At 51.0% G+C, this 27,939-nt stretch overlaps 2 protein-coding genes across 16 annotated transcripts in view; one reads left to right on the top strand and one right to left on the bottom strand.

Annotated features, from left to right (window-relative positions):
• The window catches only part of IFT43 (intraflagellar transport 43), a 131,969-nt gene extending 126,596 nt beyond the window's left edge, over positions 1 to 5,373 (bottom strand). For 4 of the 13 annotated variants that reach the window (XR_014811184.1, XR_014811187.1, XR_014811191.1 and 1 more), the window contains exon 1: positions 1,819 to 1,876. Coding sequence is in view for 5 of the 13 variants with exons in the window: in XM_003128670.5 (XP_003128718.2) it covers positions 1,819 to 1,872 (54 nt within the window). In the remaining 8 variants the exon portion in view is untranslated. Of the gene's footprint in view, positions 1 to 988; positions 1,096 to 1,739; positions 1,877 to 4,540; positions 4,617 to 5,139 lie in introns of those variants that run through there. The other 9 variants (XR_014811186.1, XM_084969884.1, XR_014811185.1 and 6 more) reach the window with 8 other exon arrangements.
• The window catches only part of TGFB3 (transforming growth factor beta 3), a 28,386-nt gene extending 1,452 nt beyond the window's left edge, over positions 1 to 26,934 (top strand). The window contains exons 2-9 of one of the 3 annotated variants that reach the window (XM_084966738.1): positions 3,721 to 3,917; positions 6,096 to 7,311; positions 15,056 to 15,219; positions 15,507 to 15,636; positions 20,494 to 20,601; positions 22,333 to 22,501; positions 24,621 to 24,774; positions 25,688 to 26,930. In XM_084966738.1, coding sequence (XP_084822864.1) covers positions 6,825 to 7,311; positions 15,056 to 15,219; positions 15,507 to 15,636; positions 20,494 to 20,601; positions 22,333 to 22,501; positions 24,621 to 24,774; positions 25,688 to 25,846 — 1,371 coding nt within the window. In that variant the 5' untranslated portion in view covers positions 3,721 to 3,917; positions 6,096 to 6,824 and the 3' untranslated portion in view covers positions 25,847 to 26,930. Of the gene's footprint in view, positions 1 to 3,720; positions 3,918 to 5,884; positions 7,312 to 15,055; positions 15,220 to 15,506; positions 15,637 to 20,493; positions 20,602 to 22,332; positions 22,502 to 24,620; positions 24,775 to 25,687 lie in introns of those variants that run through there. The other 2 variants (NM_214198.2, NM_001435013.2) reach the window with 2 other exon arrangements.
• The last annotated feature ends 1,005 nt before the right edge of the window (positions 26,935 to 27,939 follow it).

The raw sequence follows: 27,939 nt of genomic DNA, 5'->3' as shown, positions 1-27,939 counted from the left end.
TCCCACTTTGTCTGTGGGGTTGTCTATGGCTGCCCTTTTCCATTTACCATAACATTGGGTATGTGATCCTGGCATACAACATGCAGTGACTGTGCTCCAACAAAAAGTCAAGGATCTTGCCTCTCAATGCTGTTTATAGATGGTTTCTCCAATAACTGTCACACAGTCTAAGGTTTTTAAAAATTCCAAAGACCCTGTATAAATCCACTGGAATGACTGAGAAAAACTACTCTCTGGTTTTATATATTTCAAAGTAGAGTCTGTTTACTGCCTGTCCTCTCACTGGAACATGAGCCCCATAAGGGCAGGGACTTAAGTTTTGTCACTCTTGTATCTTCAGCACCTAAAGACAATCAATGCTGGATACACAGATGGGGCTCAATAACTATCTGTTGAAAGAATGAATGAATGAGAACATTTATAACCCCCAGGTACTAAAAAAGTGCACGGATCCGAAAGGTCTGATGACCTAATATTCTCCTTGATCAGTCAAGCAATCCGCTTCGCCCTAGAGCAATTTGCTCCTGTTCCTCATCTCTCTCCTCTAGTAACTTAGAGGACATCAGATGGGGCCCTTCAGAACTCATAGAGACTCCACAGCAAAACTAAAGACCTGCCCGTGAGCCAATCTTTTTTTTTTTTTTTTTTTTCCCGTTACTTGGGCCACTCCCGCGGCATATGGAGGTTCCCAGGCTTGGGGTCGAATCGGAGCTGTAGCTGCCGGCCTACGCCAGAGCCACTGCAACCCCGGATCCCCAACCCGAAACTTCATGGTTCCTAGTCGGATTCATTAACCACTGAGCCACGACGGGAACTCCCCGTGGGCCAATCTGTTAGTGACTGCGATCTTCAATAATTTTAAAGGTAAAAAGGCTTGATGGGGCTGTGACGGAGTTAAAACACACATACACATACACACACACTGAACTTGGGTCTTGAATATAGCTGTTATGTACATATAACCTTGAGTAAATCAATAGCAGCTAACCTCTTCTAATATCTCAGCACATGCCAGCCACTGTATTAAATGCTTTCCACACACATCTCATTTCATCTTTCCCGCAACTCCTTAAAGTCGGTATCAGCATCTCCATTCTAGAGATAAGGAAATTGAGGTTCCAGGAGGTTAACTTCTTTTAACCCAAGCAACAGCTTTATACTCCCTCTGACCTCTGGGCTCCACCCCCACCCCCAGCACCTAGACTTTCCCCCACGTTATAAATCTGCTTCTTGATTTCCTTAACTATAAAAACTGAGGTAATGCCCCCCTACCGCCCCAAGGGAATTAGTGGCAAGAAAGGCCCTCCCTGTCTACCTGCCTTCTGTCTACCTGCCTTCTTTCCTTCCCTGAATAAAATCGTACGGTTTTCACAAAAACCTCTGGCATGACAAGTCTAAAGGGTAAAGCTCGAGGAGGAATGCAAGTGCGACCCTGACCAGGGCCCCTCCAGTCCGTCACCCTCAGATCTCCCCATTCTATGGGAGTTGGCGTCTGGACCTCCAGGGAGCGGAGAGAACCTGGGAAATGTCCCACCGGTCCCAGAGGCCGGCAGAGGCGGAATCTGTTTTCCACTTTTTGAAGATTTTAAAGAAAGCAAATCCTAGCCCAGCAGCGGAGGAGCTGCTGCCCCAGGGGCGGGACGAGGGAGGCCACCTCCTCCCCGGCCTCACCCACCCCACCGCCGCAAGACTCAGGGCCCGCCAGCTCCCGCCTCCCGGGACAGGCTGGGCCGAGGCACCTCAGGGAAGCCGGGGCCGGCGGGGTCATTCCTGCCCACCCGCCAATTGCTGGCCCCAAGCCCCCGAGTCGGTCCTCACGGAGAAGGCCGAGCCGCGACGCCGCTCCTCGCCAAGGTCCAGCACGTCCTCCATCTCCACGGCCGCTTGGCGTCACTTCCTGGAAACCCAGCGGCCTACTCGCGTCCCTGACGACGGCTCCGCCCTTCCATCCCCCTACTTAAAGGGCCCGCCGCATTGTTCTTGGATATGCTAACCTCCAGTTTAAACCAAATCTTTCTAAACCTTTTTTGTTTGACTTCTGGAAGAAATCTCCAGATCTTAAATTCTGCTAAGGGTGCTCCTGTGGTACAGTGAAAACTTTTAGTCCTTAGAAACTGCCTACATCTGTTCCAAATACATAAGTTAAGGGCCAAGCACTACTACTAGCAGTAGAGATTACCCCAATTCCTTCCATTTGTGCAGCTCTTTGCAATGTACAGAGGATCGTCACAGTTGCTAACTCATGTGAAGGGCATAACACCTTTGTGTGGGAAGCAAGATAAGGTGTATTGTCTCCACTGGGTAGATGAGAAAACAGGCACACAGAGGGTCAGGTGCTAATAAATGGTTTATAATGAAAAGTGCGATATATGTAATCTCTGCCTGAAGTTTACAGAGAGGCTGAACCAACACACCCAATACCTGAGTATTCATAATTTTCAAAACTACAAATAATCCCTCCAGCACCCTTTGAGGTGATCAAGGGCAGTATCTCTATTCAACAAGTAAAAATATTCAGGTGCAGGGCGGCGCCTTGAGGAAAATCACCTGAGTGTTAAACAGTAGAGCCAAGTGCCTTTCTTCCACCAGATTTTACTAAAGAACTTTCCTCTAGCACGTGTTCCTGGGTGCCACCCATTCTCCCAGGCCAGCAGAGGAAGATGGCCCTCAAACTCCCAGCCTAATGAGAAAAGTCAGTTGAGCCTTCATTAGCTCACCCTGTAAGACCCCCAGGTCAATATTACTGACCAGGCCTTGGTATTGGGGAACCCCAGCTTGGACCCCCAGATGGGCTTATCGCCCTGAAATTTGCAACCTACCCCACAGCTTCAGCAATGCTGGATCCTTAACCCACCATGCCGGCCAGGGATGGAACCGAGCCTCAGGAGTGACCTGGGCCGTGCGGAGACAGCAATGGATCCTTAACCTGCTGTGCCACCATGGGAACTCCTGAATTTTTCCATTTCTTGTGAGCTCTATTAAACAATAATCAGTATCAGGGCTGCAAAGAACAAAGAGCTTTATTGGAGGGCTATCTTAAGAATTGTTGGGAGACAGATTCTGGTAAAATCAAGAGTGTTCCAGGGAAAAGAAAGAGTCAGGGGCTTACAAAAGGCAAAAGTCATGAGGCTGTTCTCTGCTACTACGAGAAAGGAAATGTTTGTCCTTAAGGAATCACGAGTTACTTCCGAGTAAGGGTCTGATAAGTAGATAGGCTGTCACGAGTTATTGTAAGGTAGGGGTCTGATAAGTATCTTGAGTTTCTGGCAGATCTTCTGGATGCCTTCATTAGGACAATAAGTGGTCAAAAGGTCAGATTTTATCCAGGCTGAGACTTACATAATTCACACTCCCCCAGTGACCTTTTAGTTCCATTGTAGAGAGCTTTCTTAGCAAGAGCGACTCTATTTCTTTCTTTCTTTCTTTTCTTTACTTTTTTTTTTTCTTTTTATTTGCATTTTAGGACTGCACCTGAAGCATATGGAATTTCCCAGGCTAGGGGTTGAATTTGAGCTGTAGCTGCCAGCCTACACCACAGCCACAGCAACACGGGACCCAGGCTGCATCTGCAACCTACACCACAGCTCAGGGCAATGCCAGATCCCCGACCCACAGAACCAGGCCAGGATCGAACCTGCATCCTCATGGATACTAGTTGGATTCATTTTTACTGCACCCCAACGGGAACGCCTGAGACTCCATTTCTATCTTCTTCCACAGCTGCACCATCACCACCTTGGGGCCACTTTCCAAGCCTTCACTCCTACTTCTTCCCTGACTTCCTGAAAGCAAGAGGTGCTCACTGTGTGCAGAAAGAGGCCCTGGAGTAGTGTCTTCCAAACCTTGCACTGACTCACCTGCAAAGTTTGCTAAAAACAGATGTGAACTCTGATTTGCTAGAAGTGGAGCCCAGGCGGGTATAACTTCAACAATTTTCCCTCCTGTTTTGCAAGTATTTATTTAAAGGCCTCCACAAGGCCTTCTCAGATTTTAAACTGCAACATTTCCCCAACCTAGGCACTTCCTCTCCTCCTTCCCTGCTTTATTCTCCACCATGGCATGGACCTTTTACCATTATTACACTGCTTACACATTTATTTCATTTATTGCCTTCCCATTGCCCCACCTCCACCTCGAGAATATAAAGTCCATAAGGGAATGGCTTTGTTTCATTCACTGCTGCATCCACCGAGCCAGGAACAGGACCTGGCATATAGTAGATATCAAAATATTTCTCAAATGAGAGCTGAATTCCAGAGGCAGTATAGCATAGAGTAGTTAAGTGCATAGATTAACTGGCCACAGATTTCCTGGGTCCACATCTCAGTGTTGACGCTCACTAACTATATGACCTAAAGTCATTCAAAATAATTTACTCTAGAAAAAAAAGTTGTTTTAATTTTTTAAAGTTTTATTGAAGTACAGTTGATTTACAATGCGATCATTTCTGCTGTAAAAAGCAAGTTACTTTAAGCTTTCTGCATCTAGGAATATTTCCCAAACCTGAAAGCCCTTGTTAAATATTACCACCACCACTCACCAGCGGTGTACGCTCGAAAATCGGTCCGTGCCTCCGTTTCCTCAGCTTAAATTGATCAGCCACTGCCCTGGGGAGGCTGAGAGCATCCCTTCAGTTAGCGGCCTAGGAACCAGGAGCAGAACAGGCCCTCGCAGGAAGGGTCAGGAAGGCTGGGGCGAGGCGGGATGGGGTGGCGGCGGGCAGCAGCACTGATTCCCAGGAAAGTGATCAATTCAGAGACATTCCTGAGTTGGCGGGGCGGGGGCAGGCGTTGTGGCTTGCCCTCCCTACGTTTTTGATGGGAAAAGACCTAGAAGCTTAGGCTGAGAAAAGGAACGAAAGTGGAGAGAAAACCTCCCCTCACCCATCTGGGAAATGGGCTCGGGCCAACTGCTGACTTTGCGCTCGCTGGCGCAGCTCCCCGCGGAACCCTCGGCGGGGAGGGAGGCCAGCAACATCTGGAGGACATTTCTGCGAGAGCCGCTGCAGAAGGGGCTCCGGGAAGGGAGAGGTGCACTTGTACGCACCTCGGGCCGGGAGGGAGCCTGTTCCCCAGGGCACCTGATCTTGTTTTCTGCACCCTCCTTCGCGGCCCCATCTCCCCAGGCCCCCAGCCTTACCCCCAAACCCTCTGGGCCTGCACGGCTCCGACCCGGGGAGCCCCCGTCACTGGCGGCCTCGCCTCGCCAGAGGGCACCCTCGATCTGCCGGAAAACGCCACCATTTTTCAATGCCCCTGGAGCGTCGCCAAGCTTCCGCGAGCCACCCGACTCCAATCTTGTCAATGAAGAATCGGGGCCAGCATCGCCGCGGAGCTGAACCCAACTCCAACCCCGCTCCCAGGCCGGGCGTCACCCCCACCGAGGGTGGGCACGGCCGCCCCTCCCACGCCCCGCGCCCCTCTCCCCCCGCCCCGTCCCTGCCTACGTCCCGCCAGGCCGGGGGGCGGCCGGGGACGCGGGGCCTGGGAGGGATCGAGAGACCGGCCGAGGAGGGGACGGACTGACAGCTGGCGAGAGGGCGAAGGAGTCGGGGGGGAGAAGGAGGGAGGGGATTCATCGGAGTAACTTTCCAGAAAAACAGTCAACGTGTAGCAGGAGTGACTCCAAGAGGGGAAAAAAAGTTCAGTTACCACGTCGATCGAGAGGACTCGCAAAGTATTTTTCAAACGGGCTCGGCTTTTCCTGTGCCTGTTTAAAACATTAAAATCGTGCAGCAAAAGAGGCTGCGTGAACTGGTCCCTCCCCCCCAATCCCCCACCTCCTTTGCCCCCCCCCCCCCGCCCCCGGGCCAGAAACGTCATGGGAGGGAGGTATAAAATTTCAGCAGAGAGAAATAGAGAAAGCAGTGTGTGTGCATGTGAGTGTGTGAGAGAGAGGGAGAGGGAGAGGGAAGCTAGAGGGAGAGAAAGGGAGGGAACCAGAAAGCCAAGTCCAAGGGAATGAGCAAGAGAGGAGGCGAGAGATAGGGGAAGAAGCATGAGAAAGAAGGAGTAACAGCTTTCCGGAGGAGGCATGCAGTGAACCAACCGGCTTCTGTTTTATTCTTCTTTTCCTTTTTATTTTTATTTTTTAAGAAGCAGGGACCAGAAGCAATGGCCGAGGGAGAAGACAAGCCGAGGTGCTGGTGACCTGGGCGTCCAAGTGGATTATTGGGGCTACTCTCCAGGGGCTGTCCCCTTGCATTCCAATTGCACATAAGCCCGCATCCCAGCCAATGAAGATGAGAGGCAGCATGAACAAAGTCATTTAGAAAGCCCCCGAGGAAGTGTAAACAAAAGAGAAAGCATGAATGGTGTGCCCGAGAGACAAGTGTGTCCTGCGCTGCCCCCACCTTTAGCTGGGCCAGCAGCAGCCTAGCCCTGCCTCTCCCCACCTACTCACTGGGATCCGACTTTTTAAAAAAAAAATTTTTTTTCTTTGCTTTTCCATCCTCTTTTCTTATTCTCCTTCAGGGCAACGCAAAGATTTTGATTTTTGGGACCCAGCCATGGTCCTTCTGCTCCCTCTTTAAAATACCCACTTTCTCCCCATCGCCAAGCGGCGTTTGGCAATATCAGATATCCGCTCTATTTATTTTTACCTAAGGAAAAACTCCAGCTCCCTTCCCACTCCCAGCTGCCTTGCCACCCCTCCCAGCCCTCTGCTTGCCCTCCACCTGGCCTGCTGGGAGTCAGAGCCCAGCAGAACCTGTTTAGACACATGGAGAAGAAACCCAGAGCTTCAAGGCACACAGTCGGCTTCTTCGTGCTCAGGGTTGCCAGCGCTTCCTGGAAGTCCTGAAGCTCTCGCAGTGCAGTGAGTTCATGCACCTTCTTGCCAAGCCTCAGTCTTCGGGATCTAGGGAGGCCGCCTGGTTTTCCTCCCTCCTTCTGCACGTCGGCTGGGGTCTCCTCCTCACCAGGCCTCGCAGCCCCCGGGCCTCTCTCCCCGGCTCACGCATGAAGATGCACTTGCAAAGGGCTCTGGTGGTCCTGGCCCTGCTGAACTTTGCCACGGTCAGCCTCTCCATGTCCACTTGCACCACCTTGGACTTCGACCACATCAAGAGGAAGAGGGTGGAAGCCATTAGGGGACAGATCTTGAGCAAACTCAGGCTCACCAGTCCCCCCGATCCATCGATGTTGGCCAACATCCCCACCCAGGTCCTGGACCTTTACAACAGCACCCGGGAGCTGCTGGAGGAGGTGCACGGGGAGAGGGGAGACGACTGCACTCAGGAAAACACCGAGTCGGAGTACTATGCCAAGGAAATCTATAAATTCGACATGATCCAGGGGCTGGAGGAGCACAGTGAGTCCAAATTCCCGCTGGGGTGTCTGCTCTGGAGGGTCTGACCGGGAGTAGGGCGCTCCACAGAGGGGGGCCTGGCGGTGGCCACACAGCGGGGTGCCCAGGGTTCGAGGCCCCAGGGCTCCGGAGGTATGATGCGCAGCCAGAGGGCTGGGGAGGTGGGTGGGAAGAGGCAGAGGGACCTTCCTGGTAAGAGCTGGGTGCTGCTGGGAGGCCGGGAGCCCTGCAGTTGAGCGGCCTGCTAAACTCCCATCCCATCATTGACCGATTTTAATTCGGAGGGATGTGGTGCTGTCGCGTTAACACATGCGCTGTGGCATATGGGTCAGATAGGTATCTGTGAGCCTGTGGATGCCGCAGAGGGACCGGGCTGCTCTCTCCTAAGAGAGCCCTTGCAGTTCTATGAGGCTGGGGACCTCGGTCTGCCCCCTGCTTTTCACACCTCATTGTGACACGTCTCACGCTCGGTTTGTCCACAGCTGGGGACAAAGAGTATACTTGCCCCAAATTAATGCCTGTCCAGTTTTTTGAAGCCCAGGCAAGAGACAGCTTCTAGCTGTCTAGGCCTTTCAGTCCACGCGACACATGTGACCCACGTGAGCTGTGTGGGGGAAGGGGATGCACCTCTGTTCACGTGTACATGTGCTTTCAAGCGATGTGGAGCTCTGGCTTTGCACAGAAGACTGATTCATGTGTGCAGTATGGGCGTCTTCCAGGCCTGTGGACATGGAGAAAGCAGGGATGTGGCTCTGGATGTGTAGACGACGCTGGCAGCCCTTTTGTGTCTGCGTGTCAGGGAAGAGTGGGTGGGAAGTGTGGCTGTGGGTGCAGAGGGGACGTGTGTCTGGGAGTGTGTCTTCCCAGGAGGCTCCCGTCTGTGCTGCGAAGCTGGGCGGCTTCTGGGTGAGACGTCTGTGTGTGTTTGTACACGTGTGGAAGTCATGTGTGTTTACTGAACGGGGATTTAAAAAACCTCAATACAAGAAAGAGAGATTTGGCAGATGCTGAGAAACTGACAGCCCAGGAAGGAGGAATGTGAGCCACTCACGGGCCAGGGACTCTGGGAACAGCTCTGTTTGCTTTTCCTACCAGCAGGTGTCCTTGATGCCCAGGCTACCTCAGCCTTGGCTCACCTGGGAGGTGGGCAGTGCCTGGAATAGGGGTGGGAGAGTTGGACGGAGCAGGCAAGGTGCGTGTGGTCGGCAGGGGAAGTGCAGGGTCAAAAGGAACCTGCCTGGAGAGGAGGAGGAGTGGGCAGCCGGGGGGTGGACCAGCCCTGGCAGAAGGTGCCAGAGGCCTCACTGGGAGCGCCGGGCCCAGGAGCGTGTAGTTACCGGCGAGGGGCTCCTGATCCGATTTCCTATGGCTGCCTTCGATGTAGCTCCTGTGTGGGGTGGAGGCCGGAGAATGAGGCACAGCTCGTGTGCTCCCTTCCCGGGTCCTCTAGGCGGGGCTGGCTGGGGGTCTGACGGGGGTGGGGGTGGGGGTGGCTTATGGTTAGCAGTTGAAGAGCTGAACCCGCAAACCCTTGGGAACACAAAAGCGGGAGATAGTGGCCTAAGGTTGGAGGAGGGTTGAAAGCTGACGCCTTCGGGAGAGGTATGAGGAGGGTCCAGGGCCAGAGGGAAGGACCTTAATGATCCGGGTCAGGAGGCGGAGTCCTGGGGAGGAGGGGTTCTGAGTCACCAGGGCCCATACAGCCTGGCATCTCAAGCTGAGACAGATGCAAGGGCACACAGGTGCCAGTGGACGTTTGTATAAAGACTCAGAGTACAGTTAGAGGACAGCCTTGTGGAAACCAGGGAAGGGCTGCACCGATGCTGGGCAGCACCATGGCTGCAGCACCAGGACCTTCCTTGAAACTGTAGTAGGTGGGGGCAGCCCAGAGCCGCCATCGGGCCAGAAGGAAACTTGGCACAGTGGGCAGGATGCTACTGGGATGTCATGGCGGGTCCAAGGCCCCACGGACCACGGGCGATGCCAGTGAGGCTTGCAGGTGCAAACAGGAAGCAGGCCCAGACGCTGCAGCTGCTGGAGGTGACACAGAGTCTGAGCAGACGCAGGCCGGGCCCGCCCTGCAGCTGGCCAGGTGCTGAGCCAGCCCCAGAGAGGCGGACGCACAAGGCGCAGTAATTATAAAGAAGGCCTGGTGCAAACGTCCCACAGATGCTGAGCGGGAGCAGACAGCCATCATCCAAGGCCTGGGCGCGGGGGCCTGTCTGGAACACACGAGGGCGGGCTGGGGTCTGTGGTGGGGCACGGGCAGGGTCTGAGTGCCAGAGCTGCCGCTGCCGCCCAGGTGATGAGGTCACATTCTCTTCTTCATCTCATCATTCCCAGCCCCCTCTGGTGCCAAGTAGACAGGCTCTCACAAGGAAGTGACAGCAAGGGCCAGGGCAAGGAGACGGGGTTCCTGGACAGCCCAGTGCTAGAAGGAATAACTTCTGGTGGCACAGGAGAAAGAGCACCCAGGTGAGAGCAAAGAGGACGAGACCCATTCTCTGGCTCTGTCCTGTCCAGACAGGTAACCTCATCTCCCCATTTTACAGATGAGGAGCCTGCAGCGTGCATCAGTTAAATAATTTGCCCCAAAGAACCGGGACTGTAACCTAGACATTCTGTCTACAGCATGCATGCTGTTAAGGTGAGATGTGGGACTTCTCCTGTGGCTCACGGCCTAACTACTCAGCATTGTCTTTGCAACCGCCCTGCTTCGATCCCTGGCCCAGGAACATCTGTATGCCGCCATGCAGCCACATGTTTTTTTAAAAAAGATGCAGATGTATGAAACACACATTTTAAATCCCACCTTTAATCTTTAGGCTCCAAGAGCACTTTGGTTTACAATGGGAATGACTCCACAGGTTGGGCCAAGCAGGTGGGCCTAGGAGCTGCTACGTTGGTAACCTGGTGGCAGATTGCATAGGGATCCCTGGGGGTGTTCTTTCTTTGCTCTTTCTATTTTTATGTAGCCGGGAGATTGTGGCATTTTATGCCACAAAAATGTTCTCCTAAATTCGACAGAAGGGTTTTCTGGGTTTTCTTCATCTGCTGAAGAATTTCAAGCAGGTTAAGCAACTACACCATGTGGAATTGAGCAAGTCCTCTCTCTGTCCCTCAGTTTCCTTATCTGTAAAGTTAGAGATAATCTCTAAACTCGTTTTCAGCCTAAACAATTCTATGTATATCTCTGGGGCGATTCAACAGGTCTCTGCTGGGGAGTGAAGGCAAGCCTCATATTTACCTTACTCTCCCGTGTAAGTCTCCAGGATTTTGCTCTGGGAAGTTGGTAGAGGCTTTCTCCGACCCACGTGGTGGGGCAGGACACAGCTATTTCAGTTCTTTTGTCATCCTTGTTATCACCATATCACTAGTGTAGGTGTTGTTTTAACTTGTGGCTTGTAATTATCCATGTCTGGTGGCAGACTCTTGTTTTCATCCAAGGTTTGGTGCTGAGATAATGAGCAAAACCAGAGTTCATGAGCAAAGAGAAAACTTGATATTTTAGCATTCTTTGCTGGATGCTACCTTTACCTCTTGTTCATTCTGAAAATTAAAAGAGGTTTCATATTGAAAGAACTCACCTGTTCTAAGTGCTAACGCCCTCTGCGAACTAGGCCAGGGCTAAGGATATGTGAAAAATGTGGATTCCCAGGCCCCAGCCCACCCTTACAAAATCAGAATCTCTGGGAGGTGTTGTCTTGGGAAATCTGAATTTTTAACAAGCTCCCTATTGATTTTTAAGTTCACTTAAGATGCTTAAGACTCAGTGAAGAGAGCAAAGCTTGAACTTAGAGGGCTCACAACACAAGTGCTCACAAAGGCCAGGTGGCTGAAGCAAATGATCTAGAGAGAAACCTGCAACACAGGGACTGTGACAAACTGCATAGGACACTTGGCCTTGGGGTCCTGGAGGGAATAAGGTGTGTAGGGGAGTCGGCAAGGGTGGGGTGGGGAGTGGGGGGTGGGGGAACTGGAACCAGGCAGGTCCCATTAGAAGAGGCCATCCATTGCTCAGCTCCTGCCAATTTTTGTGTTTGGGAATGTGGGTTCAGCTTGACTAGATTTCAACTGCTTCCCAGAAGGGCAGAAAATCTGAATCTTTCTGTGAAAACTTCCAACTTTTAACCTAGGCTCAAAATGTGGGCTTCTGATTCAAAATTTTACAAAACGATGCATTGGCCAAACAGTATTTTAGTGGGCTAACATTTAAAGGTTAACCCATTTAAAGAGTAAATCCTTAAACCTGTGGTTTATCAAACTTCCACAACATCTGGACGCCATGGTACCCTTTGCAGAGCACTGTAAACTGTGGTTCTCAAGGCTGGCTCCATATTAGAATCATCTGGAGAGCTTAAAAAAAAAAAAAAAAAAAAAAAGGCCCTGGACCCGCCCATACTCCAGTGATGTAGTGGGAATTTCTGGGGAGCAGGTCCAGGCATCATCTGTTTTTAAGCTCGCCAGGTGACTCTAAGGAGGAGCTATGATAAAGGGGGGGATCACTACTGCACTGTTATAGCTTGTCCCATCCTTGGAACCAGCAGTCATTTTTACCAGCAGAAATAATGGTACATAAGCAAAGGTACATCAAGGAGCTCAGGTGACTGAAAGCATTAAAAAAAAGCACAGTCTAAACATGGTCCGCTGTTTCTAGGTTTTTCCATGAATACTCTGCAGGAATACTCTTTGCTTATTTTTCTCTCCCTATAGCAAAAATGAGAAAGTGTATATCCTTTGTGTGCAATGGAAAAAGTTGGTCATAATTTAATTTGTAAAAGTGGACCCCCCCAGGCCAGCTCTCAATCATACTAGTGTTCTGTAGAAGCAGGGCTTAACCTTGCACGCAACTGACTGGGCAGGGGCTTTTGTCTGTGGCGTAAGGTGGTACCCTGGGCCCATTTCATGCAATCCTGCTGCATTTTGTTGGCGAAACCATCCCTCTCCTAGCTGATCTCTGAGGTCCACTCCAACTTCCAGTCTCTGCTTCAGTAAATGAGGTCAGGAGACCTGGGCTCAAATCCCGTCTCTGCCACCTACTAGCTGAGTGATCTCAGAGATGGGATTTAACTTTTCTGATGCTCCTTATTCTCATCTGTAAAGCAGTAAATTTTACTTCTCCTCATTCTCCTCAAGGGTCGTTAGAGGGTCAGATGGGTTAATAGAAGCTCTATGAAATGTAAACTAGTGTTATTACCTTTTGTTGGGTTACACTCTGGCACGGGCCACATGTGGTGATGATGATGATGATTTTGCTTTTTTAGGGCCGCACCCACAGCATATGGAGGGTCGTAGGCTAAGGGTCTAATCAGAGATACCGCTGCCGGCCTATGCTACAGCTACGGCAGCGCCAGATCTGAGCCGTGTCTGCGACCTACACCACAGCTCACAGCAACACGGGATCCTTAACCCACTGAGCGAGGCCAGGGATCGAACCCGAAACCTCATGGTTCCTAGTCGGATTTGTTTCTGCTGCACCATGACGGGAACTCCTCATTCCATAGATTATTTAAAGCATTGCTCGTGTTCAGTGGATTTAATTGTCAAGATTATATTTACATTTTGTTTTCTCTTCTGTGCAGTTCTTTTAAAATCACTAAGGATTGTGTCTGAGCTTTGCTTGCTAGTGTCAGTTTGCTTGTGTCAGCTGATCCATGTGTGAATTCTTGGCCAAGACCCCTCTGGGCATGAATTTCTTCCTCTGAAGCGGGTTGCACTAGAGGCCCCCTAACTTCCCTTCTGAGTCTTCTGGAAGTCTTAGGTCCCAGGGGTAAAACATGACCCTTCCCACCTCCTCGAAATCTCCTTGAAATTCCCACCAAGAGGAGTCTATCTTGGGGAGGCGCTGTCTGATTGATGGGCTGGAAGAAACAAAGGGGGGTGGGGACAAGGGTGTCCTGAAGAGCCTCCAGGCTAGTTTCCCCCACCCGCAGGCTCTCCACGTGGACGCAGGCCATCTTCTGTTTCCTTTTGCCTTTGCATAGCAAGCAAGACCCATGCTACGCCGACGTATCTTTTAATCCCTCTTTCAACAGTTTCTGGAGGTGCTGTCCTCACTGAAGCCATATGGGTGACAGCTCCTCCGAGAACAGAGTCTATCAGTACTGGAGAATGTTTCCCGTCCCGGAGCCTCCCCACGTCCAGAGGGTTACAAAACGTGCAAACTCAAAAATGAAACTGCCATCACGAGTCCTCCTTCTGATTCTATCTGAAATGGTTTAGGAAATAGTTGGCGGTATTCGTTCTTTCAAAGCCAGTTATTAATCAGGGTTTCATTAACTGGCATTCACACATTTGTTTTCCCAACATCTGTTCCATGACTTTTCTAAGAACCAGTGGCAGACCCACCAGATGGCAATTTCCAGAAACACTGGCTCATCCTTTCCTAAAGATCAGTAGTGCATTTGCTTGGGTCCAGGCCTCTGATCCTCCCGCCTTGTCCATGACTTCCTCACCCTCCCTGTGGTGATTATGGGCTTGTTCCAGCCATGTTCATTATGCGTGGAATCTGGGTCTCTGAGCTTGAATTTCAAGTTCTGGCTATTGTTACCATTTCTGTAGAAAGTTTTTCTCTGGGTGTTAATGCTGCCCAGACCTTGAGGTTGCGAAGAAAAGACAGGATCTTTCTCCTTTATCTGGCTCTGAGCAGGTGGGGGAAGAGCACGTGCTACCTTCTGTCTCGTGGATGGAGGTGAAGAGGCCATTGGGGTGACAGAGGCGGGCATAGCATGTGCTGTCAAGGAAAGAGGAGCCAAGGGTAAGGGCCCTGCTGGGTTTAAAGAAACATCTGGGGGTCTGCTGGGTTCCAGATGTGGGCTCTTTGTCACATCGATGCCGTCTCATGAGATCTAAAGCACTGTGTCACTTTCCATGGCTGCCTACTGTTAAGGAGATAAAATCTAACCCCTCAGTCTGTGTCTCTGCCTCTCGCAGTGGGCCCGATCTGTCTTGACCTTGTCTCCTGGGCTCCAGGCTGGTTGTTTTGGGTCCCTCCCCTCTTACTCGCTTGCATTCCCTACCCTTCCTGCCTTTGCTTCCAGCAGTCTTTCCATGTAAGACTGCATCCTTAGAGCCTTTCCTTCTACAGACCCACAGCAAATAGGCACCACTTCCATGAGGTGCTCTCGGCTGTCTCCCTCCTCTGGCCTCTTTGCAGCAATGCCTGGGTTTCTCTAAAGGCCTTGAACACTTTCCCTCTGGTCCTGTTGTTTGGTCCATGTACGAACAGCCTCCCTTGGATATTAGTCTCCTTGAAGGCAGGGGCCCTGTCTGTCCATTTTTGCTTCCCAGTGTTAGCCTACACTTGACACATGGTTTTGGCTCAATGCACATCCCATAAATGAAAGAATGCCTGAAGGAACAAACATGTGAATGAATCCGCTGGCGATGCCATGATTAAACTACTAGGGAGGAATTGCTGATATCTTTGGAGAATCTGTATTTTCCAAAAGAGTAGGAAAGCAGGTTGGAGAGCCCGCTAGAACGCAGATGGAGTGGCCGGGGAGGAGGGGCCAGTTGTTAGCACCAAGTCCGTGGGCTCCAGGGTCCCTCTGGTTCTGGGTCAGACCTGTGTGTGATTCCAGGGCCACCCAGGATCTTCCTCCCATTTACACCTTTACTCTTGAGCGTCAAGACTCTAGTGAGGTCACAGGTGGGACCCTAGCCCCTTGGTGAGTGTCCGCTGGCAGCATGCTGTCCCCATGGGTCTCGCTCATGCCATGCCTCTCCCTGCTGCTGTGTCCCCTAGATGATCTGGCCGTTTGCCCCAAAGGAATCACCTCCAAGATTTTCCGCTTCAACGTGTCGTCAGTGGAGAAAAACGAAACCAACCTGTTCCGGGCAGAATTCCGGGTCTTGCGGATGCCCAACCCCAGCTCCAAGCGCAGCGAGCAGAGGATTGAGCTCTTCCAGGTGAGCCCCCTCCCAGGACAGACCCCACTTGGGTGGGAAAGCTGCTTCCTTTGCCAGACTGGGCTCTGCTCAGAGTTCAGCAGACCTGGGTGTGAATCCTGCCTCCTCTGAGTCTTCGTTTCTGTATCTGTCTTCGTCATCAAGAGGATTAGACTTAACTGAGGAGCTCGAAGGAGCATTTAGCAAGTCCTCATTTGCTCCTGCTGACCTCGCCGTCCTGCCCCAAGACACATGGTGGGTGGGACCCTGTCCCTGCCTCCAGACTTACTCCTTCCTCTGCCCTGTAGATCCTCCAGCCCGATGAGCACATAGCCAAGCAGCGCTACATCGACGGCAAGAACCTGCCCACGCGGGGTGCCGCCGAGTGGCTGTCCTTCGACGTCACAGACACTGTGCGTGAATGGCTCTTGAGAAGAGGTAGGTTGACTCTTAGGCTGAGTATTTTGGAAGCAACCTCAGGTACCTGGGTCCTTCATGACACAGAAGGAAGAGGCCAGAACTAGGGGAGACAGAGATCTGGGTTCAAAACTTAGCTTCGCCATTGACCGGCTGTGTGTCCTTTGTTCACTCAGCTGATATTGACTAAATGCTTGCTCTGAGCCAGGTCCTGGGGACTCAACAGTGGACCAGACAAGTGAGGTCCCAGACTGCATGGGGCTTTTGGTCTGGGGGAGAGACACACAGTAAACAAGTGACTGTACAGATGAATAGGACTTTCTGATGGTGATAAACAGAAGAGGGTGAAGTGACAATGACTAGCTGGAGTCCAACACAGATGCTCAGGGAGAGTCTCTATGAAGACGAAATTTGTGCGCTGAGATCTGAGTGAGGAGAAGGAGCCAGTCTGTGAAGGTCAGGACAAAAGATGCAGCAAGCAATAAAAATCCTAGCTTAATTTGTTCGAGCGGCTGCAGGCCGATGGGTGTGGCTGGAGCACAGGGAGCTGGGGGGTCAGAGAGGTAGCTGGAGCCAAATGATGTAGGACCTGTAAGGCCACAGTCAGGGGTTAGGACCTCTTCCGGGGGAATGAGACATCCTGGGAGGGTTATAAGAGGGGCTGGGGATGTGGGGTGTGGTGATTCGGTTGGCATAAGGTCAAGGGAAGCAGTTAGGGGCCATTGACGCAGCTTGGATGAGAGCAACATGGGCTTCCGCCAGGGGAGTAGCCGTGGGTATGGAGAGGGTCTGGATTTGTTCTGCATTTTGGAGGCACTGGCTGACTGATTAGGTGTGGGGTGAGAGGTCACAAGAAGAGTCTAAGTGACTCTGAAGATTTTGGTCTGAACACCGAGCTGGTGACACCCGCTGTACTTGCAAGGCCTGGGAGAAGAGCAGGTTTGCAGACAGCTTCTATTTCAGCCGGTGAAGTTTGAAAGGTCTGGGAGTTATCCAAGCAGAGCTGCCCAATAGGCCTATCAGACTTAACAGATATCTTACGTACTCGCTCTGCTTCCTCACTTGAAAAATAAGGTTCCTTCCCAGCCTGCCCGATGCTTGGTGCAGCGAGAATACCTACGTGGTCCTTTCTGTTCCTTGCATCCCTCTTGTGAGGAATTTCCTACTCTCATGAGCTGCTGTAGATGCACAGTCCATCTGCGCGCGAACTGACATCCACAGTCCCGGGCAGGCAGGCAGGCCCTTCCTCGTCCTCAGTGTTTTAGGCAATTAGAGGTTAAAGCTCTAAGGCAGAGATCACAGATTAGTGGTCTCCACATTGTTTCAAATTTGGTGGTCAACAGGTTTTGTTTTTGTTTTAAGGCCAGATTTCTCATAAAACCTGGACTTCTGGCTTTTCTTGAAAAAAAAAAAAAAAAATCATCGGATCTGGTAACCAGCCATCAGCGATGAGCAGGGCCTTCGCTGTGTGAGGTGGCACATGCGCTCTTCAAGTCACCACAGGCCCCGCCACTCCCCAGTGGTCCCCGAGAGAGGCCGGCAGCCTGAATCCAGCATGATACACTGGCCCACTTTGCTCCCTTACATAACCTGCTAGGCTCTGTAGGCGTCCGAGGCTGCAAGCCCCACTGTGAGGGGCGTTAAGTTGGTAGCCAAGCTGGCAGGTAGGGGGCTGGAAGTCCTGCCTCAGCCCCAAGGGTACTGGGAATTCCAGCCTATCTCCCTACTAAGCACGAAGGCAGAAACCTCAGAGAGCCCACGCGCATCAGCTGACGGCGGCGCGATGGGAATTCTGACTCAGACGGCACTCTGCCTAGAGCCCAACGTGGCTGCAGAAAGGAGAGGCTGGGGAAATTACTCTCTTAGCTTCCCTGTCTGATTTTGATCAGCTCCACCTGGATTTCTTTGAAGCCCTGGGCACTTGAAGGAGTTCTTATTTTCACAGCTGCAGAACTCAATGAGAAGTTTGCATCGAGAATGATTTCCATCCTCCTTGAGACATCAAAAAGATAATTTCGTAATAAAACCTATGGGTTCCCCACCCACCATTCCCACTGCTGCCAATTCTGAGGTTAGTTCTTCACTGGAGCCTTCAGCTCCCACTCGGGCAGATGCTGCCCACCCCTCGCACACAGACTTGACTTCCTGACCCTCTTGAGGGCTCCTGCCCCCGCAGACAGGGCAGCAAGTGGGCTCCAAATGTGAGGACACTGACTCACACCTGTGGTCTTGTATTAGTTCAACAAACATCCAAGAACCTACTGTGCACCGTTCCCAGGCTGCCTTCTGGGTCCAGAGCCCCCCGGAATCCTCTCCAGGGTTGGGGGCTCAGGTGCCCACAGGGTCTGTGGCTTCTCTCTGTGCAGGGCCAGGCCTCCTCCCCTAGCAGGCTGGGTGGTGGCTCAGGACAGGGGGCACACTGGGAAAACACGACCATTTTCTATCTCTGTGAATGGTGGGCATCTTCCTTGGTGGTCTCTGCTAGGCCCCCTTTGTCCCTAACAGTTAGGGGTGTGGCTCTGATATGAGGCTTCTTGTGTTTGAGTCTTGGTTCTACCACTTATTGGTTGGATACTGGGCACAGGGCATTCAGTTTCCTAAGCCTCAGTGTCCTCATCTGTATAATGGTGGGTGGGGGTGGGGCAATAATTGTTCCTGCTCTGTAGGATTAGCATGGAGATTACATCAATGAGTCAGTGCACATAGAGTCTTAGAGCAGTAGCAACACTCAACAAATGCTAGACAAATGCTAGACAGAGCCTGTTAGCCAAGCAGGCCACCATCTCACACTCACCCCTGCACCTACCCCGAACTCCCTCCAACACATGTGTCTGTGGCTTTTTTTTTTTTTTTTTTTTTTTTTTTCAGGGCCATACCTGCAACATATGGAAGTTCCCAGGCTGGGGCTGAATCTGAGCTGTAGCTGCTGGCCTACACCATAGCCATAGCAATGTAGGATCCGAGCCGCATCTGCGACCCGCACCATAGCTTGCAGCAATGTTGGATTCTGTCTGAACCCACTGAGCAAGGCCAGGGATCGCATCCTCGTGAATACTAGTTGGGTTCTTAACCCCTGAGCCACAATGTGTCTGTATCTTGACTTTTTAACTCACAGGCATGGAACATGTACACTCCAGGTCTCTCCCAGCATACGTAAACCCTTCAGGAACAGGGCTTCCCTTCCCTGTGAAGGTGTTTTATGCACCTATTTCAGCTGCCAGGAAGGTGACACTCCTTAGGGCTCCCTCTCTGTTCACGTCTTGTTCTCCGTCTGGGGTTCAGCTTCCTTGGCCCCTCCCCTCCCCACTACAGCTAACCTTTGGGAACAGACCTCTTCATGCTCAGCAGGTGTCAGTGTATCCCAGAAGCTGCCCTGACTTGGTATAGAGTTTATGGAAGAAGGGACTGAGCTGGTTTTTAACCAGTAGAACTGGGACATCCAGGCCTGCCTAACAGTGACTGGTATCTCTGGGCTTGAGCCATTCTGGCCACCAGAAGGATACACAACTGGCCTGGACCCTTCAGGGTTTTTCCCTGATGACACCATATTTCAGGAAAAGCCCAGGCTGGCCCCAAAGATGGATGCTCACACAGAACGGGGTGACCTCAGAGAACAATGAATCACCTAGCTCCTGGAAATGCTGACCCTGAACTCAATACCTGACCACAGCTGGCTGCTGCCCTGCATCAATAGGGCTCCCTTGATTGAGTCTTACCCACCAGAATTGACATGATAGCAGATTTTGCCTGGTTTCTTTGGACAACACTACCGGGTTCAGTTCAGTTTTTCATTTCTTTTCTTCCCTTTCTCTTTCCACTTCATTCCCCCCCTTTTATTAATTTCCTTGTTTTCCCAATTTTAGTTCCCCAAATACCTGGTCCCACAACCAAAAGGAGCAAGGGGCAGAACTCGCCTTTTTGGCTGCAGAATGTCAGTCACCAAACGCTGGCCCCTCCAAGCTTCCTCACACTTGTCCTTCCTGAGGTCACGCCACCTGGACCCTTGGCCGTGGCCCTCCGCCACCTCCTCCCACCTGCTCTCATTTCGCAACTGTCTTCCTGAGCTGGTGGTTTTCCCTCCGCGAGCCACCCACACCCATCTTTCCAGCTCCCCTGTTAAGGTGAAGAAGGATTCCCAAAGAAGAAACTCCAAAGGAACCTCATCACATCCCTGTTCCGTACGGAAAATGCAGCCAGTTGTAACTGCAATTTGCCTTTCCCTCCTCTGGAACCTTCCACTCCCTCTGCCTGCAGTCACAGCCCTGGTGGCCGGCGTCTCACCTTGACTGATGCTGCTGCCTGCCTGCAGGAGAACTTGCTCCAGCCTTGCTTCCTGATTTTGAATCCTAGAGCTCAGACTGTGCCACCTTCCTTCCAGCGTGTGACCCTCTGAGTTCGTGGCCTTTTGAATCAAGGCCTCTCTGCTCCGACATTCTTCCATCTCCCCTTTCCCCTGGTCTCTCTCTGTCCCTCAGCCTCTCCCCTGCATCATTTCTCACCGGCTTGCCTCAAATATCTCCTCGCCCAACCAACACAAAGCGGGTGTGACTGGTCATTTCCTTCTTTCCTGTCTCCTCATTCTTTTGTTCCCTCGTGGGTTGGTGACAATATTTTCCTAATACCATCCTTCGAAAAGAGATGACGATGAAAATTCTCCTTCACAATGGCGGCTGGTTTACGCCTCCATCTGGTTGTTGGTGAGGGAACAGGAGTATGTGGAATGTGGCAGCAGGCGTGTGAAGCGCTGCCACAGCCTTGACGCACTTTGTCTCCCGTGACCCTCAGTCAAGGCCCTGGCCCTCCCGGGTGTGGCCGGTGGGTACACCTCCGCCTCACACAAAGCTGCGTTTCTCACTGACTCTGTGTCTTATTTTGCAGAATCCAACTTGGGTCTGGAAATCAGCATTCATTGTCCGTGTCACACCTTTCAGCCCAACGGGGATATCTTGGAAAACATTCAAGAGGTGATGGAAATCAAATTCAAAGGTAACAGAAAAGATGTGTATGGGAGGGTGGGGGGGCAGTTGATGAGCCAGAATAGACCCCCTGCCAGACCCCAAGGAGAGGAACCGAGCTCCCTCACAGAGCTAGCCAACTATTTTGTACTTGAGGGGTTCTGCCTTGCCTCTCATGCAAGGAGTGTGCCTTTCAGTTCATGGCAATTGAGGCCACATTAGCATCTGGAGGGCAGTGTCATGGTGATGAGAGGCCTGACAGGATGCGGGCAAGCTGGTCCACTTCTCTGAGCTCAGTCGGTAAAATGGAAGTGAGAGACCCTCTTTCACGGGGTTGTCACAAAATTAAATAACAAATGTGAAATAGTGACGGATGCTCATGAAATAACACTTGTCTTCCCTTTCCCTAAAAGAAATGAACGTTGGTGGCTGTGAAGTCGAGTGCTCTGACTGCTGGACTTGCCACATGTCGCAGGGCCCACCCGATCAGTCATCTGGGTGTGAAACGATGGCTTCGGGCCTCAGGGGTTTGGGCTGAGATGGCAAAATAGTTGAGAGTCATTTCTGGTTTTGCCAGACAGTCTCTGGATTTCAGGGAAGTTCCATTTTCCTTTCAGAGCCCCGCTTCGGGTAACTGAGGCACACCTGAGGCCAGGTGGTTTGTCAAGGTCAAAGCAACCAAGTTAAAGCCTGAGATCAGAGGCAGGTCTGGAAAAAGGGGCAGGCCTCTCTTGGATTTCCAGCCCTGGGCAGTTCTTTCACCCATCACGGGCTTTGTTTCAGAGCCTTTTTTTCTTTTTTTTAAATTTTCAAAAGCAGAGCATTTGACATCCTAATCACAGAACCACAGAACCTAAGAGCTCCAAAGAACTGTGGCGTTCTTACCTACAGGCCAGGTTAGGGTGAAACCCTCTCACTTTGGTAAACAGTCATCTTGTTCATCAATATTTTCAAAAAAGGAAATCTGAGATCCAGTTTCCCGTTTATCTTGCAGTCCCAGGGCCCCTGCACGAGGTCCCAGTCCCTCCTGTCACCATGCAAACTCAGCTCCTCATGTTCCTGTCCCTAGTGGAGATGGACAACAGCTGGCAGCTGTCACAAAAGAAATCTTCTTTTAGTTCAGACTCTTTCTAATGCAGTTTTTAGTCTTTGCAGATGAAATAGCAGGTTTTCCTTCCAGAGTTTGTCTGCTAAGCTGTTTATCATACACTTCCTGATCTCATCTGAGTTTTACAGAAGAAACACTTTTGAAACTCTAAGTGCAGTTTGAATGTTAACGATCCTTCATTCTGGTTCCTCTGGTTCCGGTCCGAACGATTTTAACTTGTGACACTTTAAATCATAGGTGAAACTTCTGCGCCATCTTGACCAGTTCAGATTATAAGAGAAACTCATACCCTAGGTCTCAGAATCTAAACTGACAGCCCAAAGGAATGTCTTAGCACTGCCCAGTGACAGGGAGGCTTCATGGTCCCTGAAGGTCCCCCAGGAGGCATCTTGAGAAGGGCCCTCTGCCCTCTGGAAGATGTATGCACAGCAGTCATGGGGGATTCAATCAGGGGCATCGTACGGGTTCCCTGGATATAGGCTCCTCCGCCTCCACCGGGTTCCTTCTGGCAGCCGGATGTTAGCATGATGCTGCATCCTACCCTCGGCTCCCTCGAAGACTGCTCCATCCCTCCTCCTGAGCAGGGACGAGAAAGCAGCCTCCCCCACCCGCCCTCCTTAAACAGGGGACCGTCACCTTCCACCCCTTCTGCAGGTGTGGACAGTGAGGATGATCCGGGCCGTGGAGACCTGGGGCGACTTAAGAAGAAGAAGGAACACAGCCCTCATCTAATCCTCATGATGATTCCTCCAGACCGGCTAGACAACCCAGGCCTGGGGGCTCAGAGGAAGAAGCGGGCCCTGGACACCAACTACTGCTTCCGGTAAGCCTGGGCCCACCTGGCCCCCGTGACCTCCTACACAATGCTGACTGTGTGCCTCCTGGGGGTCAGGCCCCGGGCTAGGCTGTGCCCAGCTGAGGGTCCCTGATGCGTTTCGCAGAAATCCCAATGCCGATTTAGCATCTCTTACAAGTCTCTTTCTGTTGTTCTGGGAGCACCGCTGTTTTTCCGCAGCTCAACTCTGGAAGGGTCTAGACAAAGCAGAGGAGGAGGAGGAGGATGCTGCTAAAGCGCTTTGGATTGGAGAGGCTTGACCTCTCCATGGTTTTCATGGTTGAAAGTGACTTGTAGGGTATGTTTGTGTGGCGGGGAGATTCAGGCAGAGATTTCCATTAAAGAAGGGCTCAGTTCCCCACGAAGGGGCCAAGGATACTACGGGATGAGGGAAAATCGGATGTCTCCATGTGCAGCAGAGAATTTGAGCTCGAGAAATTATAACCTGAATCGGAAGGAGTGGGGTGGCACTGTAAAGAGATGAAAAAAGAGCATCCTCTCTTATTTCGGGGTAGTTTGGTTTCTCACTTATAAGGGAGGGGGAATAAAAAAAGCACATGTACCAATTACTGAAAGGTAGAAAATGACCACATCCACGGGAAGGTCTCAAGTTCTTTACGAAATGGAACAGGAGCTCCTCTATGGATGCAGGAAAGGTGTCAAAGGGTGTGGAATTGGAGCTGAGTCTTCAGGGATGAGTGAGGCTTGGGTACATAGGGATGTGAGAGGAGGAAGCACTTCCAGTAAAGGAAGGAACATGAATGGGCCGGTTTGGCTGGAGAGGAGGATGCCCGGAGCTGGGGAGAATGAACTGGGAAATCTTTAGAGTTGGAACCATGACTTCTGGATGAGCTGAGGATGTCGAGCTTGGGGAACAGGACATGAAGGAGAGGCAGTGTGGTTGCCTCCAGCTGTCTGAAGGTGGCATGTCGATTTGTTCTGTGTGGCTCTTAGTCAATTAGGAACGGATGCTCTTGGCTGCAAGTGACAGTGGCTTAAACCACAGAGGATTTCCTGTTACCAAGAAGCGTGTAGCAGCAGGTCCAGGGTTGGTCTGGCTGCTTACTTATACCCTTGAGGACACAGGCTTTCTTTCTCTCCAGGCTGCCAGGCTCAGTATGTTGGATTTTCATCTTCTTGCTTATGGTCACAGTGACTGCCAGAGCTTCAGGCATCTTGTCCATGTTTGAGACAAGAAGAGGAGGGAAAGAGCAGAACCAGCAGCTTTCCTCTTCCATCTGTGACTGAAAGAATCGAATATCTTTGCCAGAATTTGCCCTCACCCACTGCATATTTCTTCTTAGATATGACTGGTCATTGCTAGGTTACATGTCCATCCCTACCTGCAAGGGAGGCCAAGAAAACAAGTATCTGGGGTTCCAGGTTGTGACAGGAGGTGGCAAGGGAGGAGGGGGACTGGAATGGCTTGAGTAGATAAACAAAAGCATCTGCTATGGTTCACTTTTGGAACCCACAAAAGCCAGCTTTTGGCCAATAGTTGCCTTGGGTAGAGGCAAATTCTAGGTCTCAGTAGATATAGATGTACAGGCCAGATGCCCACTTGGCAAGAGGTCTTGCCAAATGGATTTCCGTAGGCAACAGAATTAAAGCGGCCTGATGATCACATGTGGGGTAATCCAGGAATCATGAGTCTCCCAGAAGGATGCCTTGTTTTGATTCAGTAGCTTCTAGATTTAGACAAAGCAGTCATCTTCTAGAGAATACAAGCTGTGTACATTAGATAGAAGGTAAAAATAAAGCCAACCTCAACAAAACTGAGCTGGCTAATAGCATTCAGTGCTGGATTTTATGTAAGGCACTTCAAGTCTTGGTTTTAATTTGCAATGTAAAAGGGGGAGGGCAACTTTTGCCTCTTTTCTCTTCTTCATACATTATCACTGTATGTAGGTATCTGTGCCTATGTTCTTGGGATCCTGGTCTTCAAAAAGGAAAATGCCATTGCAGCTAATATTCTACTGATTAGAACCACCTCTTACGATGACCAGTAAAGACGCCAAGTGCAAATAAGGAAGCCATTTATGAAGTTTTTCATATTGGTGATTTCGTTTCAGGTTGATTTTCTATAAATTTGTTGTTGTTATTGCAGCAATTTGGAGGAGAACTGCTGTGTGCGCCCTCTCTACATTGACTTCCGACAGGATCTGGGCTGGAAGTGGGTCCATGAACCTAAGGGCTACTATGCCAACTTCTGCTCAGGCCCTTGCCCGTACCTCCGCAGTGCAGACACAACCCACAGCTCGGTATGGAGCAGGGGCAGGCCGTGTGGGGCGCCGGGGGCTATTAAAAGCATGCATGAAGCGCTGTGTGCTAAATGAGCAGATGTCAACCTGGCGGTCTGTGTACAATCCCTTTGGTGAGGGTTCTGAAACTGGCACATTGGCCCAACTCTAGTGGGTCACAATTTACCCTTTAAAATTTCATCCATAGTTTTAACCAGACTTTTAATTTGCTTTTTGTACTATGGAACTTGATTGGCTCTCACAAAGCTACCCTCTATGTCAGAGATGCTGGGGTTGAAAGAGATGCTGGGGTTGAAAGGCTTCTACTAGCAGATAAAGAACTCTCTCCTTTTGAACGTAGAAAAGTTATTTTGAAAGACAATAGGAAGCGCCTAGAAGAAGGAAACAAAGGCCTAGAAGAAAGAAACAAAGGGAAGCGAGGGAGAGAGGGAAGACTCTGAAACTAGCTTGTTTTTCCCTCAAGGGGAATCCAAGAGAGGGCAGTATTTGGGAAACGTTTGGGAAGCATATTTCCTTAGAGCTCCTTCCTACCGTGTCCCGTCTGGGGCCCCATCCTCTGGCCCTTACTGAACGGCCCAAGGCCGTGTTTAGTGAGAACGTGTCTTACCAAAGTGACCAGTTACAACTAGGAAGCACCAATATAGGGCTGTTTGTTCACAGCCAAGAGAATTTCATGATCCATTCAAAGCCCCCTAGTAACTGGGTTTTGCTCATGCCATGTGCAGCATCCCGTGTGGGTGAACGGCAACCACTGATTTACCCAAACCATGTTCTGCCAATTCCTCTGAGGCGGCATTGGTGCCCGGTTTGCCACTTGTTCAGTCTCTGGAGCAGCCCCCAGACCCCACGGGATCCCTGGGCCCCAGGCCCCAGGCCTGGCTCTCCAGGCCCTAAGTGACGCATCCCTCTGCAGGTGCTGGGGCTGTACAACACCCTGAACCCCGAAGCCTCGGCCTCTCCGTGCTGCGTGCCCCAGGACCTGGAGCCCCTGACCATCCTGTACTACGTCGGGAGGACCGCCAAGGTGGAGCAGCTCTCTAACATGGTGGTGAAGTCCTGCAAGTGCAGCTGAGCCCCGCCTGCCACCCAGAGAGGGAGGAGAATTGCCACTGCCTGCCTGCCTGCTCCTCGGGAAACACAAAAGCAACAGACCTCACCTCGAGGCCTGGAGCCCACAACCTTCAGCTCCACGCAAGTGGCCGAGACGGAGGTTCCCTTTCGGAACATTTCTCTTTCTTGCTGGCTCTGAGAATCACTGTAGTAAAGAAAGTGTGGGTTTGATTAGGGGAAGGTTGAACTCTTCAGAACACACGGATTTTCTGTGACGTAGACAGAGGTGGTGGGGACAGAGGAAGAGGGATGGCAAGCGGATGCCGCGTGGGGCCATGGGATTTGGGATACCCAAGGGAGGAGGAAGGGCAGAGAATGGCCAGGACAGGGCCAGACTGGAAGATGCTTGGAGCTGAGGTCAGATGGCTCATCGCCGCCCCAAGTCTGCTCTAGGGAATCTGGATTACGTCATACAAGGCAAGTGTTTTTCTTCAGACAGGTTCCCAAGACAAAGTCCCAGAACTGTACCTTATACTTACCTGGGGTTAAGGACAAATCTGTTAGTTTTGCAAATTGTCCCATGGACATCAGTCAGCATCAAGGGTCACTACAGGGAGAAAATCCAGGTAAGGTAGTTCCCGGGCCGTCCACTATATTGGGCCCTATGGATATGCTGAACTCAGAAGCAGAGGGTGGGAAATTAACCCTCTCTGTTCTGCCCCCTGGGTTCCTCCTCTCGCCTTCTTCCTTGATTGTATTTCTCCTTGGACATTTGGCTAGACACCTTCCAGGTCAGGGCGCACATTTCTGGAGTGTGGGTCTGTGCAGCCCTGGGGCATTATGGGTTTCCTCTCCTGACCCCTCTAAGACCTTGTGCTCATCTGGTGTTCCTGGAAGCAGGTGCTACAACGTGTGAGGCGTGCGGGGAAATTGCACACGTGCCACACAATGACTTGGCCCCAGATGCATAGACTGAGGTATAAAGACAAATACAAATATTACTCTCAAAAATCTTTGTATAAATAAATATTTTTTGGGGAATCTTGGATCATTTCATCTTCTGGAAGATTGTTTCTAAACAATAAAGGCCTTATTCTAAGGTGTAAGTCTGACTTGCTAAGTATCCTTAATTACCCTCTTCTTAATGCCATGTTCGCATCTACTAATCAGAGGTGACTGGAATCTCATGCACTGAATACACTGCTGGCTTTGCAAACCCCAGATGGTGGCACACCGTGCTGCCTCCGCCGCTGGAGAGGACTGCACTGCTGTCTGTGTCCCCTTCCCTCTTGCAGGGCATGTTTTTCTCAGACACACAGAGGCCGCGCGCGGCTCAGATTAGCAGGAAGTATATGCATCTGACCTCCATTTAACAGCAGGCAATATCACTTGGTGTGCATCCTCGCATATGGAAATATGCTGGTTTGCAAATTCACTATAAATGACCAACATCGCCAGTTTTGAAAATATCATCTCACCCTCAAAATCAGGTGAGAATTAGAGAAACTGTCTGTGGCACATGGCCTAAGAATATGAGGCTGATTCTGTTCTCAAGCTGAGGCCAGGGGAGCTCACCAGGGACGCCTATTCAGAGGAGGGGCCTCTTGCCAGGGATCTGGAGATGGGAGAGGCAAGGAAAGCACAATCCCGTAGTTCTCTTTAGAGGTCACTGATATCTGAGCAACACAGAATTGTTTTGTGGTTTCATATCCACCTGAAGCAACTATTTGCAGGGAGTGAGGAACCATGTGCCAGTTCCTGAAAAGCATGTTTCTCCATTGAAATCACTTTACCACTGGTTAAAAAAAAAAAAAAAAAAAAAAAATCCATCCGAAGCTAGAATTTACAAGGTGAAGGATGTGCACAATACGTTTGCACGTGTGTGTGTGTGTGTGTGTGTGTGTGTGTGTGTGTGTGTGTAGGTACGTGTATACCTTGCTCCTTCTGGAGTTGTCCCAAATTGAACTCAAGAATTTGGTCAGCAAGACTTTTTTCCTGCTTTGTCTATGCCCAACCAATTCTAAGAGCTCCTCACTTAGCCTCTATCCCATGTGGCTCCCATTTACTTCTGCATTTTGGGGGCAATACCCCCGCCCTGAAATCCTGGCTGGTGGA

The sequence above is a fragment of the Sus scrofa genome, chromosome 7, assembly GCF_054392235.1.
Source record: "Sus scrofa isolate SSC_HxYL_T2T_F1_AM1 chromosome 7, Sscrofa_HxYL_maternal_Yorkshire_Landrace_v2.0, whole genome shotgun sequence".
Classification (NCBI taxonomy): Eukaryota; Metazoa; Chordata; class Mammalia; order Artiodactyla; family Suidae; genus Sus; species Sus scrofa.
Note: the sequence above shows the minus strand (reverse complement) of the source record. Positions and strands in the feature narration are given on the sequence as shown.